Source organism: Artemia franciscana, chromosome 14 (assembly GCF_032884065.1).
Source record: "Artemia franciscana chromosome 14, ASM3288406v1, whole genome shotgun sequence".
Classification (NCBI taxonomy): domain Eukaryota; kingdom Metazoa; phylum Arthropoda; class Branchiopoda; order Anostraca; family Artemiidae; genus Artemia; species Artemia franciscana.
Genome location: NC_088876.1, coordinates 31,490,082 through 31,507,307, shown reverse-complemented (window position 1 = coordinate 31,507,307; position 17,226 = coordinate 31,490,082). Strand labels below are relative to the sequence as shown.

The window sequence follows — 17,226 nt, the reverse complement described above, 5'->3', positions numbered from 1 at the left end:
GATTGGGTTTGGGATTTTGTCTTGGATAAGGTCATCAATGCCTACCAGATTTAAGTTAAAAAACAAAGGTTCGTCGATATGTACTTCATAGTGACGCTGAAAAATAAAGAAGAAAAAGAAAACTGAAAAAAGAAAAAAGGTAAAAAACTAAAAAAAAACTAAAAAGAAAAAACACTCAAAGAGAAATTACAGACCGGGACAAAAATGACGACCGAGACAGAGGGAATATAAGTGACGACCGGGAACCTCAAAGAGAAATTACAGACTGGGAGACCCGGACACAAATCACGACCGGGACACAGGGAATATAAATGACGACCGGGACACAGGGACACAACTACAGCGGGGACGCTGGGGGCACAGGCGGGATATATAAATGACGACCGGGACAGGGATTGTTCGAATAGAAATTACAGACCGGGACACAAATGACGACAGGGACACCGGGACACAGGGAATATAAATGACGACCGGGACACTCAAAGAGAAATTACAAACTGGGACACCGGGACACAAATGACGACCGAGACACAGGGAATATAAATGACGACCGGGACAAAGGGACACATCATTAGAATAATGAGGTATAGATCTGAATACGGATTGTTTTTCCCATGGACAATTATATGTTGCATGTTCAAGAGTCAGTAAACCTGACAATCTATTTATATGCACAGACAATGGGACATCGAAGAATGTTGTATATTCGCATGTTTTACGTAGTTAAAAACATATATTTATATCTATCTCTATTCACAGGTGGGACACAGGGACACAACTACAATGGCGCGTAACTAATATGGCGCGTAACGACTTACGCGCGCGGGGGGGCTTGGGGGGCGCGAAGCGCCCCACCAACTAGGTGTTGGGGTGGCACGAAGCGCCACCCCAACAGCTAGTATAATATATATATATATATATATATATATATATATATATATATATATATATATATATATATATATATATATATATATATATATATATATATATATATATATATATATATATATATAATATATATATAGTATAAATAATATAAATTTTTGTTTATATTCATTTTGTTATATTCAAGCTGGGTACTAATTCAGGTATAAGTACTCTGGTGAGTTTACATCATTCTTTGGAGTAAATACATTACATTGCTTCTTTATGTTCTTTAGATATGGTCTTGACAAATCAAACCTTAAAAACTATTATGTGTTTTGTACAAGTGAAAGTTTTTTCTTGGTATCAGCCCTTAATTTAGGGAGTTTTTGTATACCTACAAATATGAAGTACCAAGGACAGTGAAAATGAAATTTGAATATTTAAATTAGCGAAGTTTACTAATTAGCTTATATAACCATATATGTCTTAATAAATTAGGAACAAACTGAGAATTCAATTGTTAATAAGAATAATCTTCATCTGCAGTTATGCAATTTTTAGTAGTAACGGACTCGAAATTAAAAACAGGAAATTTGTGCAAAATTCAGCCAAAAAATAGGCTAAAAACCCATGAAACCAAACAGTTTAAGTAAGTTGTTGTTGGTCTTTGACGATAGGTGTAGTTGTCTTTTGGAATCAACAGTTTGTTAATGTTTGAATATTTACGGGAAAAAAGCTTTGTCACCCTCAACTGATTAATTTTTCTTAATTATTTCCAAAATTTAAAAAGGTTATAATGCCCAAAAACCTTGATAGTTTTGAAACAATTAAAAGAAAAATCTTAGAAAATTATAATTTATAAATTTGAATAGACCCAAGATCGGCCAAGGGACTAAGAAATACTTTTAGTTTAATGTCCTTAGTACGTCAATTGCATAGAAAAAATAAAGGAGATTTAGTCATACTGGCTTGTGAAAAACTTTAATTAACTTACTTCAGCAGATCTATAACTATAATTACTACTATAACTACTACTACAACCAAGGCTTAGGGTATGAAGGTGAGAATTTTAGGAAATATTGAGCGGAAGTTAAAATATATCCAAACACAATATGTGTATGCAGGTTGTCAAAATAGCATGTCAGCACGGGGGGATCAATCCGAATAAGTTAATAAACGATTTGGTGGGAATCGCATAGCTACGGTATCTGACTATTCTGAAAGCAAATTTATTCAAAATTAACTCCGAACATTGAACTGTTACTTACTCCAGCAGAATCTTTTATATACGATTTGTTACACGATTTAGGAGGAAATCGCATGGCTTTGATACTCTGATTATGGACGTCCAAACAAAATTGCACTCTCTGATGAAAACTAATCTGCGGCTCCCGAGTGCTGTAAACATCAGAAATTTCTCGACTTTGCATGAATTTGCCATCCTCATCAATAAAAGCATCAATAACGCCATCTCGAATTGCCTACCAAAATCAATTATTAGAGTACAAGGGATGAGGGTACGAATCAAATCTTACTAACAGAGTTCAAACCAAAACAACTTAATAATAATTATGAAGGCTTCAATACACATCTATCATGAATATGCGGAAATAACCAGCCGTTAAAACCAATACGTCTAATCATCTTAGCAAGGCAGCAAATATAGCCCACCAGTCTCATTTACAGAGCACATAAACCTCGCCGTTTTGCACCATAAATCCCGAAAAGGCACCAGAACTACCATTTCTAAGAGCTGGACCGGCGGTTTTCTAACAAGATCCCCTTTAGAAGTAAATCTCGAATCATATTAGCCCGGTGGCGAAGCAGTCAACTAGCGGTCTTTTTCACACAGCCCAGTGGCGAAGCAGTCAACTAGCGGTCTTTTTCACACAGCCCGGTGGCGAAGCAGTCAACTAGCGGTCTTTTTCACACAGCCCGGTGGCGAAACAGTCAACTAGCGGTCTTTTTCACACAGCACAAGAGTCTCCCTTGTTTCAACCTGAATGTAAAAAGCAAAAACATTCGAATCAAAAGTTTCAGAAGCAAGACGGACGCACATCAAATTTGTGCCACGAGTCTCGTGGAATTTCGATTTCTTGGGATGAATAAAAATAGACTTTTTGTGTTTATCAACCAGTTTTTATATTTTTCAACGTCAGCTCCCTTTTTAAGAAGAGTAAAAGCTTGTCTTTTCGTTAATATACCAGTTTGGTAATAGAGTTAACCATTAGAAACAATGAATTCCCTAAATAGGGAGGCATACGGATATGTATTACAAAATGGAATATCCAAAAAGAAGTGTTTGATTTGATAGACAGAATTATTCCAGAGATGGCATTTACTTCAGTGTGGGTTACGTCAGGTTGGATGAAAATTGTGGTAGGTTACTAAATAAAAGGGTAAATAATCGATATTCGAATAAACCCATCGATTTCCCTTACTCCAAAAACGGATAAAATTTTGGGTCGGTAATTACATAATGCCCTAGAGTTAAAGAATTACTTTCTAGATCAACGTTCTTAAATGTTTAAAAGAAATTTTTAGCTGAGCTACATAAATATTAAGGGTACTCCAGCTGAGCTAAATAAATGATACTCTTATGATCAACTCAGTTATCAACTTCTGGAGCTCTTTTAAAGCTTTAATCACCCAGATCAAGTACTTGACCAAAATTCAGATCAATCACCCGAATTATCACTTGTTGGAACTGAACTGGTGAGTCTCAAATAAAACCCCCTATAGAATTGAATCTCTAATCATCTTAGCCCAGTGGGGAAGCAGTCAACCAGGAGCCTTGATCGCACATCACAAGAGTCTCACTGGTCTGTACCCAGAGTGTAAAAATAGTATCTAGCCCAAAAGTCTCAGAAACCAGACCACCGCATTTAAAATTTGAACCACGAGTTTCATAGAATTTTGATTTCTTGGTATGAATAAAAATAAGTTTTATTACTTTTAACTCCCAGTTTTTATATTTCTCAACGTTGGCTCCTTTTTAAAAAGAGTAAAAGCTTGGCTATTTATTAATATGCCAGTTTGGACATATATTTAACCTTAAGGAACGAGAAATGGTTTAAATAGAGAGGTATATGCAATAGAGATTAAATAGAGAGGTATAATTAATCAGAAGACGGAAAACCTAGAAAGAGGTGTTTAATGTGATAGACCGAATTATTCCAGAGGTGGTATTTACGACACAGTGGGTTAGGTCAGGTTGGATGAAAATTATAGTAGGTTACTACATAAAATGGTAAATAATCGATATTCAACCCAACCTACAGAGTGATTTCCCTTATTGCAATAACAGAAAAATTTTGGGTAGGTAAGTACATAATAGCCTAGGGCTATTACCTTTCTATGTGAACCTTCTTAAAATTTAAAAGAAATTTTTAGCTGAGCTACATAATTATTAAATGTAGTATATGTAGCTGAGCTACATAGATGATACCCACAGGAATCATCTAACATATCAACTGCTGAAGCTCTATTAAAGTTATAATCACCTGTTAAGTGTTTTTCATCAAATATTAAGGATAATTTGTCTGGAAAGGGGTTGTCTACCCTAAGTAGGTTACAAACCCTTTGGTAGGGATACACACAGAAGATGGGCCTGGTGTCCGGCCCCCCTAAAATCCCAACTTTTCTTGAATTTCTGACCATTTCTTATTCAAATAATAAAATAAAACAGATTTGGTGCTAGCTCCCCCCCCCCCCAAAAAAAAAGAATCATCTGGCTATTTGCCTAAAATAAATAAGGGCATATCCACCATACTGAGGCCATCGGCTTACTTGAGTTTTGTTTGAACAGGTAAAAAAAAGATTTCCGGCTACTAACTAATTCACCTTTTTACTTCTATAAATGTGACCAGTGTTTATTAGAAGTGAAAATCGACTCATTTAAAAAAAAAATACAAGCTTCGCCCTTTTGTATTATTACAACATTATACCTGCAAATCATAGCCAAAAAAGTTTCGTTGATCCAGATCTAAATGGTTACACAAAATTTTACCATTAGTTTATTAAACTTAATTTTCTTAACGACATAGAATTAAACAGTAAAAATTTTATTTTATAGATTTTGAAATTATTGATGATGACAAAAATATGGTAAAACATTTCTAAGACAATCCACAAGAAACACCAATATCGTTTAATGGCAATTAATTAACTTTTTGTGTTTTTGCAATTATTGATGATGACGAGAATATGGTGGAACCTTTCCAAAACAATCCACAAACATCACCGACATCACTTAGTGGTAATTTATTCACTTTTTGTGCTATTGCGCGCCAGCAAAAAATTTGCCAACTTTGCCAAATTTGATCAAGGAAAAAGTTTAAAACTTTTAACTTAACTATGAACGTAATAATTAATCAACATGACAATTTTTAAAAATATGAAATTCATAATGTAAAATTACAAATTTATTATATACAAAATATATATTAAATTTATAAAGTAATTCAAATATATTAATTAAAAAATTAACAATATAAAATTTATAAAAAAAATATAATAGATTCCTTTATGAAGCTCCTTGCGCTTTTGCAACTTTTTCTTTCATGCCACCACCAAAGTTTTCCCTGGATTCCTTTCCAGCTATTTACCAGCAGCTGAGAACAGGTAAATATATTGCTTAGGGCTCCGTATCTAACCAGATTCATTTCCACCATTTTTGCTTGATCAAACAGGTCTAATTACCTTCGCACGCATTCCAATGCTTTTTGGGTTTCTCTCTTCTCACATTTCAATATTTTTGTCTATATTACACGATTTCATTAAGTTTCGATTCGGGTGTTTGCCAGCAGCTGAATATCAGGCAAACTCACTGTTTGATTTTGTGTTACCTAAACAGATAAACAAAAAATTGATTTTTTATTCATACCAGCCCATGGTCCACAAGCTATTTCCTAGTAAACTTGAACGAGATCATGTGTGTTTTGGGCATGCATGGGTAAAACTAGGCCTATATTTTAAGGTATTTTCCCGTTAGGCTACTTAGGTGATTTAAATTTTCGAAAATGAATCTTCGGTCCTTATTTGGGCCTTGGAATGTCATTCTCCAGTTACCAATCTTGGTATTAGTCTTCAGTTAGACCCAATAAAAAGGGTAAATTTCGAAAACTCATATTTTTGGTGTTTTTTTCATGTATTTGCCAGTAGCTGAAGAAGAGGCAAACACATTGTTTGAATCTGTGAATCTAAACTGATTGACTGCCACCATTCGTGCTAAATGGTCAGGGCTTGTTTACCCCCTCGAGCGTTCCAATACTTCTGCCTATATTTTCTAGTACTTATTAGACTATTAAATTTAAGAGCTTACCTTGGCCACAACAAACTCTGCCTCTTCAATGCTATCCAGCATAAGCTTCTGAGCGATATCTTTCAAAGATATTTTAATATAGGACAGACTAATGTAACGAATTGCGGTTTTGATTGCATTGTGACGTAAGCGAAGAATTAAAGTGTATGTATTATCAGCTCGGAACTTCTTAGCAAATAAGGTAACTACTTCTTCGAATTTCTGTACATCTCCAAACCGAATAGCTGAAAAGAAAATGGTTTCGGTTTCATGTATTTAAACAAAAAAAGAAGAAAAATGGCAGTCAAATTCACTTCATAGGATTACTCATACGACCACATGAAGGGGGCAAAATAAACAAATTCAGTCCCCCTATAATTTAAAAGAGCTTAAAAATACTTAAGCCTCCTTTTCTATAACAGAATGGTATGCTTATTACCTGAAGACTGTATATATTGCTCAGATCTTCTTGGGAGGGGGATATCAGAAAAAGAAAGAAAAGGAGATAAGTTTTTGCTTCTTTTTTTAGCCACTATTGGTCCTTTTTTAGTTGATTCGTGAAGTGTCTGCACACACAATGAAAAGAAGATATCAAAAAAAGGAAAGAAAAGAAGAAAGTACTTTTTTAACCCCTCCTGTTTTTCTTTTAGTTTATTTCTGGCATGATCAATTTAAGTTGATTTGTGAAATGTCTGCACACACAATAAATAGAAGACATCAAGAAAAGAAAAGAAGAAAGTACTTTTTTCAACCACCATTGGTCTTTTTTAGTTGAATTCTGGCATGTCCACTCACACAATGAATACAAGATATCAAGAAAAGAGAAGAAGAAAGCTTTTTTTTAAAGCTAGTATTGGTCCTTTTTTAGTTGATTGCTAGCAAGTCTGCACATATTTTAAGCCTTTAAAAAAGCCGACGATTTTTGAACGGCGGATGTACGTGAGAACAACGCGGGAAGGTGCGGGGGTAAATGCGAACAAAACTAATTTGTTTGACTCTAATGCAAAGCAAAAGCAAACCAAATATTCACTCATATTCCGAACTTTTATATCAGTGGTAGATGTAAAATATGGCTGCGACAGCGAAGTTCAGCTCCTCTGTTTCGCTTCGCTTCTCGAGAAGTGAAACATTTATAAACAGTACATAAAGCAGTTCTTTAGTACATAATTTATTTCAAGTTTTACTAGTTTCAACACAGTATAGGGGTTTCCCAGGACGGATGGATTGCATGCATTTGAGTAACGTGATTGACAGTATTATGCTGCACTAATGTCTAATTCATTTTTAATGGATAGTATCTTGCACGATACAGTTTCGTAGTATAAATATAAAACCAGAAGATGCTAAGTTCATATTTTAATATATCTTAATAATTATATTTTAAAAATAAAAATATTATTTATTATATTTTGTTATTTATTATATTATAAAAATAATATTATAATATAATATAATATAAAAATAATATTATTTATTATATTATATTTTGTTCATATTTTAATATATCCTTAAATAAAAGTTTCAAGTACTATGATTAGAGAAAGGCTGATATGGCTAGGACACATTCTGTGGATGAGGGAGGACAGATTGCCAAAGATCCTCCTTGTCGGCCAACCACCTAGGGCCAAAAGAAAAGCAGGTCATTCCCGAATAAGGTGAGACTATGTCGGAGGGACAGATTTAAGGAAAATGGGAACTTCTAGGGATGTTGTAAAGAGAAAGGCTTTGAGTAGATTTGTGATAGAAGAAGAGCGTGCGTAGCTGTGTCTGCTACAGGCGGCATTGTACTCCAATGAGTAGTTAGTAGTAGTAGTATCCTCAATTTTCACTCTACTTTTATAAAATTACCTGTTTCAAATATCCGAAAGAGAAATTTGTGCTGAATGCAAAGCTAACTTATAATAAACTTTATGTCAGTGAATTAGTTATACAATCATGTCTATTGATCACAGTTAGGGTACCATTAAAAATATGGTCTTGACATTGATTTTTTACCAACATTATTGTTGTTAACATTATGTTGGTCGACAAGGTATATTTTTGTATCCAGTAATACAGGCTGATAGTGCTTGTTTTGTTCTGCTTCAAAATAGATATAGTATATATATTTTTCTGATTAAATTTACAGGGAGAGAGAAAGGGGTTATAGATGGCGTTTCATGTATAAAAAAAATAAAATAAATAAATAAATAAAAAGTACCGTTAAAGCACTAAATGGTCAAGATGTAAGATAAGATAAGATTTATCTCAACAAAGCGGCTACATAAGATTTATTTCAACAAAGATGTACAGTCAGGTTCTATTTCGAACGTTCAGTAGGTGATAACACAGTTAGTTATATTATACACTCAAAAGGGTATTCCTTAAATGTGAGAATAGATAAAATAAAATGCAATTTACTTGATATTAAAAAGCTTTTGCCATTAATTGTTACAAAAAAACCATTTACTTTGAGTTAAATAGCAAAAGCGGTATTATACTAAAGAAAAACCAATATGTGGCAAAAACTGAATTGATCCGTACTTCAACTTCATGAACACTATATAACACGAGTTCTGCTAATTAAAATTATAAGTAAATATATTGGGTAAGCTTTGAATAATATAAATTATGGTAATTTATAAGCAAGCTAGCATTTACCAAAAGAGATATGGCGTAATCAGAAGGCTTGATTAAAGAGTGACGGATTTATATTTTGGTAAGCATCTCACATAGCAGTGTTAGTTCCAAAACTGTAGGGGGAGAAGGGCCGGTGAAATGTATTTTAATATCAGTGGGGGGGGAGCAATTTTCTTGTTTTAACAAATTTTTCAATGAAAATACCAAAAAAGAATGTTTTTTGATGACATAATTAAAAAGACATTGCTCGAAATCTAGGGGGAGGGGGAGCGAGATCTAGAGCTTGTCATCAAACAGGCTGTTTGGCTAGTACTGTCTCTAATTATACATTATTATATATATCTTCTTATTTATTTCTACCTCTATTCCCATAAAGCTTTTAAGAAGTTTGAGAGACTCCTTCAGAACAAATCCTATGAAAAACATCAGAAAAGACATGGATTCTGGATCAAATCCTGGGGCCCAGAAACTTAAATCAAAAGGCTGCATTGAAAAATCTCAGCTCAAAAATAGCTATTAACTACAAATTTGAACCTCTGATATACTCATGATAAACTAAAGATATTCACATTTTAGTCAAATTCACGTTTACTATGCGAAAAACTAACCTTTTTCTTATCTGGCGTTTTGAAACGAAAATAAAAAGGAAGAATTATAGAGGTTATAGATTCAATCAAGAATTCAAAAACTTTCAGAATTACGGAAAAGCTGAACTTTTAAAAGCTTAATAATCGAAGTTCTAATAGAATAGGATCAAGCTAATCAAGCTAGAACGCCTAGGCAACGTCGCTCAGCGAATTGAAAAGGAAATTCTGGCTATGCTGACTGAAAGCAAGATTATCTAAAGTAGTCTCTTTTAGGCCTAAACAGGAGAACAAGTAGACCTTATACCAGCATAAAAAAACAGGATGCTTTGATTCATTTTAAACACAATTTTGTCCATTAGAGAAATTCTTTTTTTCAGCTCTGATCCAAAACCAAAAGCGAACTGAATAAGACACTTTTATATTGGGTGGCTTACATTCCCTGTGCAAGTTTTTAGTATATCATTTTTTGGCTTTCTTAGTTAAATAAGCGAGGGATGTTAATTAGTAAGCAAAGGTAATTCAACTAGCCCCTATATACCCTAGACATTGACCAGTCTTTTATTATCAGCTGTTTTGGAATGAAGAATTGATTTAGGTTGTAGATTCCTGATGGCTGCATTCAAGTGATTCAAAAGCTTTCAGAGGTACACAAGAGCCATGGTTATTTCTTCCAGTACAAAAAAAAAGACTGCCATATTTTCTTCCATTTATTTAAAAATTCATTTTTGCTTTTATTTTAAACATTTAATCAGATAGATACGAATTTCTTTTTTAAATCCGATTTAAAGCAAAAGCAAATCAAATATTCACCCATATTAGAAACTTTTCCACGTTGGTAGATCTAGCTGCAAAAGTGAAATTCAACTCCTCTCAGATGTCAGAAGCGTTTTGCTCCTTAGGAAGCGAAACGTGTATACATTTTTTTAAACAGTTCCTTGGTATGTAATCTATTATTAGTTTAAAACTTTTTCTTAAAAAAGGAGCAGATTTGAGAGACATGCCAGTTGATGAAAACTGGCGGTTTTGCAACAGCTAAAGCTTCTCTGTTTTCATTATTTGTGGGTGTCTGCGAGTTAAGGCTTAAGTTCATTGTGCAAGCTTATGGTACGTTACATTTCTACTGTCCTTACTAAACTTTTAGTGTTTCTTACTCTTTTTAACGTGTTAGATTTTGTTCCTGTTCTGTATTTTCAGAAGTTTATTTTTTTTTCTATAGGACTTGCTATACTTTTGGTACTAACTGCTTTTATTAATTTTTTTCCATTTCAAAAGTTTTTTACTGTCCTACAGTCCTTTTTACGCTTTGTATTACTTATGTATTACTTATGAATTTTATCAATCATTTTTTTAAAGTCTTTTACAGGTTTGAATGTTAAAAGTAAGAAAACAATTCCGTTACCATTCGATATTTGGAATACAGTTGCTTTTTTAAGTTTATTACTGTCCTACATTCCTTTCTACTCTTTTAATATTTATTACTTTTTATAGATTATTTTGAAAGTTTACTACTTTTTATTAATTATTTTTAATTTTAAAGGTTAATTACTTTTCTACAATCCTCACTACGCTTCTAATGTTAATACCTTTTATTACTTATAAATTTTTATCAGTCATTTTTTTAAGTCTTTTACAGGTTTTAATGTTCAACGCAAGAAAACAAATCCGTAATCATTCGATAGCCGAAATATAGTTTTATCAGCTAATTTCATTAATTACTAATTCAATACTAATTTTACTTTAAATAACTAATTTTATATTAATTACTAATTACGATTCAGTTTCATCTATCTACCTAATTATATTCTAAAACTTGGCTAAGAATTTTTTATTAAAAAATACAATGAAAAGGCATTAAAAACATTAAATAACTGGAAATTTCTTCGCTTTTTCGAGCAAGTTTAAATAATTATCTTAAAAAAAATCCTAAATTATGTCATTTATCCGAACCAATGAATGAATAGATCTAGGACTAGTAAATGGCAAAGGAATAACGCCCTTCTGGTGCAAAATAAAGCTCTAGACTCATCGCAAAATCGTGCATTTCACACAACGTTTATTAAAAATGTATGCAGATTTTCCGTCATCTATATTCTCAGATTTTTCTTTAGGTTGTTTCCAAATTTTTAGGGCGGTACGATATTTTTGTCAGTGTTGCCAAGCTGAACCGTAAAATCAACAAGCAAAATTAATTAGTTAAATTTGACAACGCTTGTGTCTAAGAAAATTCGAATATTGACAATATGTTGATTCCCAAAGAAAAATACACCTTCTTAAGTTGTTTATTGTATTAACTATTTAGCCAAGATTTTTCTAATTTTTCACATGTAATACACTTTTTCAGTTCCAGATTTATTGATTTAACAATGGTAAAAGTCTTTACTTGAATCAAGCAGTACTATAAGAATTTAAAAGCTATTTACTATCGAAAAGTGCTAAATAAAACTAATTGCTTAAGCAACACCTTGCGATCTTTTAAGTTTTTTTTTAATGTTGTTTCAACATTATAAAGTTTTTCCTGGCAGTAGGCTACTGCATTTTTATCAGTGTTGCCGCCTTGAACCTTAAAATCAACAAGCAAAATTAATTAGTTAAATTTGATAACGAAATTTGTCAAATAAAATTCTAATATTGACAATACGTCAACTCCCAAAGACAACTACACCTTGTGTTTATCGTAATAGCTTTTAGCTTATATTTTGCTTATTTTCCACCCACACTTTTTTTTATTTGCTTCGTTGGAAAATATCAGACTAATATTGAATTTATCAGTATTGCCAACCTGAACCCTAAAACTCAAAAAAGAAAAATTAATTAGTTAAATTTGACAACGCAATTTGTCAAATAAAATTCTAATATTGACAATACGTCAACTCCCAAAGACAACTACACCTTGTGTTTATTGTAATAGCTTTTAGCTTATATTTTGCTTATTTTTCACCTACACTTTTTTTTTATTTGCTTCGTTGGGAAATATCAGACTAATATTGAATTTATCAGTGTTGCCACGTTGAACCCTAAAAATCAAAAAGCAAAATTAATTAGTTAAATTTCACAACGCTTTTTGTCAGATAAAATTTTAATATTGACAATACGTCAACTCCGAAAGACAACTACACCTTGTGTTTATTGTAATAGCTTTTAGCTTATATTTTGCTTATTTTCCACCTACACTTTTTTTTTATTTGCTTCGTTGGGAAATATCAGACTAATATTGAATTTATCAGTGTTGCCACGTTGAACCCTAAAAATCAAAAAGCAAAATTAATTAGTTAAATTTCACAACGCTTTTTGTCAGATAAAATTTTAATATTGACAATACGTCAACTCCAAAAGACAACTACACCTTGTGTTTATTGTAATAGCTTTCAGCTGATATTTTGCTGATTTTTCACCCACAATTTTTTTATTTGCTTCGTTGGGAAATATCAGATTTTCATCACTGTCGCCGTATTCAAATGTGAAAATTAAGATACAAAGCAACCTTGTACAAACAATCTGTTGGGGAGTCAACAGAAGGGGAGCTTTAAGGTAAGACTTTCGCCTTAAGTAACAAAAGTCTATCAGAATATAAGCCTGAAACAAGACTTGAACCTTAAGGAACACAAACTTATCAGAGCATAAGCCCTAAGCAAGACATGACCCATATGCAACAGAAGCCTGTCAGAACATAAGCCTTATTTAGGACATGAGCTTTAAGTAACACAATCCTATCACATTATAAGCCTAAAGAAAGACATGAGCCGTAAGCAACACAAGCTTATCAGAACATACGCCTTAAGAAAGACATAAGCCTCAAGCAATACTAGCCTATCAGTATTCAGGCCTTAAGTAAGACATGAGCCTTGAGCAACACAAGCCTATCATAATATAAGCCTTAAAGTAAGACTTTAGCCTTAAGGAGCACAAGTCTATCAGAAAATAAGCCTTGAACAAGGCCTGAGCCTTAAGGAACACAAACCTATCCGAGCATAAGCCTTAAAGTAAGAACTTAGCCTTAAGCAACATAAGTCTACCAGAACATAAGTCTTAAACAAGACCTGAGCCTTAAGGACCACAAACTTATCCGAGTATAAACCTTAAGCAGGACATGACCTTTATGCAACATAAGTCTTATGTAGGAAATAGGCCTTAAGCAACACAAGCCTATCAGATTATAAGCCTTAAGAAAGACATGAGCCTTAAGCAAGATAATCACATCAGAACATACGCCTTAAGAAAGACATAAACCTTAAGCAACACAAGCCTAACAGAATATAAGCCTTAAAGTAAGAATTTAGTCTTAAGGAACACAAGCATATCAGAATATAAGCTTTAAGAAAGAAATGAGCCTTAAGCAACACAATCTATGAGAACACACAACTTAAGAAAGACATAAGGCTTAAGCAGTACAAGCCTATCAGAGCATAAGCCTTAAGCAACCTAAGAAGATACAAATTTAGTGATACCTAGAGTTAGTTGAAAATACGGAGCCAGCGATCTTCTCATGTTCTTTTGCCTAAATACACTCCTTTCCGGTATCTTCCCCATTAACAGTTCTACAACAATAATCATCTTCTGAACAATTTGCTTAAAACCAAGCGCTGTACTTTGTGGTGCCCTTTGAACAGCCTGCTGAAGATTCTTGTAGGCCAGAGAGTATTGTAGCTGAATGGCTTTGATTCGGCCTATATAGTATAAGTAGCGAGACCATTCATTGTTGTTGGCTGATTCAGGGAAGGCCGCTTTGGATGCAAGCTTGTCTGCCTGTAATGTAAAGTTGATAAATCACATACTCAAGCAAAGCTGACTGCCTTTGAATGCATGCTATTATAGGGTAAATATAACGAATATATATATATATATATATATATATATATATATATATATATATATATATATATATATATATATATATATATATATATATATATAAATATGTACTATATGATAAATAGACAAATAAGTAACATTCCAAGAACGGTCTACGACTTTGAAATAAAAAACAATAGGGGAAATTAAATAATAACGAATGAAGAGCGACCGATAATATATATATACATATATATATATATATATATATATATATATATATATATATATATATATATATATATATATATATATATATATATATATATATATATATATATATATATATATATATATATATATATATATATATATCATGAAAAGAGAAATCACCAATGCTACAGCACAAACACAAAAAAAAAAAAAAAAAAAAAAAAAAAAAAAGACAGAAGGAGAAAAGGAAGACTGTTTTCCTAAATTAGTGATTAATATAGACCAGCACTTGAATGAGGCCTTAACCCCACTCATCCATACAATCACATAGGTCAAACAGCATAGCCACACACAATCAACCATAAAGAATAATCCATGGACAGGCAGTCATGTTGTCAATAAGTATACATATATACATACATATACATATATATACATATATACATACATACACACACACAACGACCTACGCACGGGGAGGGGGGGGGGCTTGGGGGGCGCAAATAACAAATTGTGTATTTGGTCCAATAAAAGAGGCACCCGCATACACCCTACGTTTACCCAAGCCAAATTAACCAAACACTTGGGAAACTATAGGTTCTATCACTATCTTAGCTCTATGACTATCTACCTTGGATTGTACTACCCTAGCAATGACGCATGGACGGATAATATATATATATATATATATATATATATATATATATATATATATATATATATATATATATATATATATATATATATATATATATATATATATATATATATATATATATATATATATATATATATATGTACTATACGATAAATAGACAAATAAGTAACATTCCAAGAACGATCTACGACTTTGAAATAAAAAACAATAGGGCAAATTAAATAATAACGAGCGAAGAGCGACCGATAATATATATATACATATATATATATATATATATATATATATATATATGTATATATATATATATATATATATATATATATATATATATATATATATATATATATATATATATATATATATATATTGGATGCAAGCTTGTCTGACTGTAATGTAAAGTTGATAAATCACATACTCAAGCAAAGCTGACTGCCTTTAAATGCATGCTATTATAGGGTAAATATAACGAATATATATATATATATATATATATATATATATATATATATATATATATATATATATATATATATATATATATATATATATATATATATATATATATATATATATATATATATATATATATATATATATATATATATATATATATATATATATTGTATATATAGTTTCCTATTTGGGCCTTTTGGAAAACCGAGATCAATCCGTCATCAGTCAGGAGAGTGGGCGCTAAGTTTATGTTATCAAGGCATCTGATATACAAAATAACCTTGACCGAACTTCGGGGAGGAGGAAAAGGAAGAAAATCTATATTCTGGATATGAGGACGCCAGCCGAGGGGGTTACAAGATCTGAACATGTTGTTTCTTTCGTAAGAAAAAACATAGTTTTTAATTTGCTCTTGATCAAATATTAAAAAAAAAAATTAAAAAACGCCTCTGTTTCTAAATACGCTAAAAAGTAAAAAAAAAATCCTGCAGCATTAAAGGAACTAAAAAATTTTATAGCCAAAAATAAAAGTGTAAGGCTATAATAACACATATTTTTAACTATAAATGGACAATTTTCTTCTTGTCTTTTCTACGCTATAATGTTTGTTCTTAAAGCATTTCAATTTTTCCGGGCAGCAGGAAGTTTTTTTTAATGCGTTTTAGTTTATTTGAGATAAGAGCGATTTTAAAGAAAAAATTGTTTCGAGTTTTATTTACTCCTTTGAGTATTCGGTAAATCTTCTCCCCCTGAAATTGATAGAATAAATTTCAAGCTCAAACACTGAAATTTTCACAAATACATAAAAAAAACTCAAAAACTTATAAAGATTCTGGGTCTGCTTTAGGGAAAGACCCTACCTTTCATCAATGCAACCAGTGTAGTATCTTGTCTACATAATCATTTTAGGTATTACTTCCCTGTATCCAATCTGGATTGGATTTTTGCATTCATAAACAACCTGGTTTTAGACTGATTTAATAATCATCTTCTCTAAAAATCATCTTCTCTTCTTTTTTGTGTTTCTTCGCTGTTTATCTTTTTATCAATTCAACTCTACAATCAATTTGGGCTCTGAAGGAGCTAAAATTTTACCCCAAACATCAATCCACAGATGGTCGGCGGATTCTTTTGTTCTTAAATTTTCCTTCTAGCAAGTAAAGATAAAATCTACAAAAATCGTTGCTGGCGCGGGAGTTGAACTCAGGAGTCCCTTGTGAATAGTCGAGGCCACCAACCGGGACACCTAACGATTTTCTATTAGCTTCATTCCACCGAATAACAATATATAATCCATCCTGTTAAATATCATTCCGAATTATTAAACTTTTTTTCTGGATTACAAAACAGCTAAGGAAGGATTTAAGAGCCAGTTCAGGCTGGACTGAAAATCAAGCACAAGTGTGCAGATTAATTTATTTTGCCAAAAACGAGTCGTTAACCTCCAATCAATGTAAGGTTGAGATTGAAAAAAAAAGACTGAAATTAGAGAAGAAGTTACAGAAAAAAAGAAAAATAATATATCTAATAAACAACTCTAAATAAACTATTATTATCTAGGAGCTATTTCTAAAAGGAAAGGGGAGCCATGTATGACAATTAAAAGTGAGGCTAATTAGTCAGCGACTCGCATTACGCAATCAGACAGCACATATACTAGCTTGCAGCAACCACTCATTTTAGACTATCTTTTTCTGATTTTGGTATTAAAAATATTAAAATATTAATAGATA

General features: G+C 32.1%; 1 protein-coding gene across 2 annotated transcripts in view; it reads right to left on the bottom strand.

Annotated features, from left to right (window-relative positions):
* LOC136035581 (importin-9-like) overlaps positions 1–17,226 on the bottom strand; it is a 123,034-nt gene that overhangs the window by 85,062 nt on the left and 20,746 nt on the right. For both annotated transcript variants that reach the window (XM_065717454.1, XM_065717455.1), the window contains exons 6-8: positions 13,824–14,121; positions 6,194–6,417; positions 2,139–2,351 (exon numbers count right to left, since the gene is read on the bottom strand). In XM_065717454.1, coding sequence (XP_065573526.1) covers positions 2,139–2,351; positions 6,194–6,417; positions 13,824–14,121 — 735 coding nt within the window. The remainder of the gene's footprint in view (positions 1–2,138; positions 2,352–6,193; positions 6,418–13,823; positions 14,122–17,226) is intronic.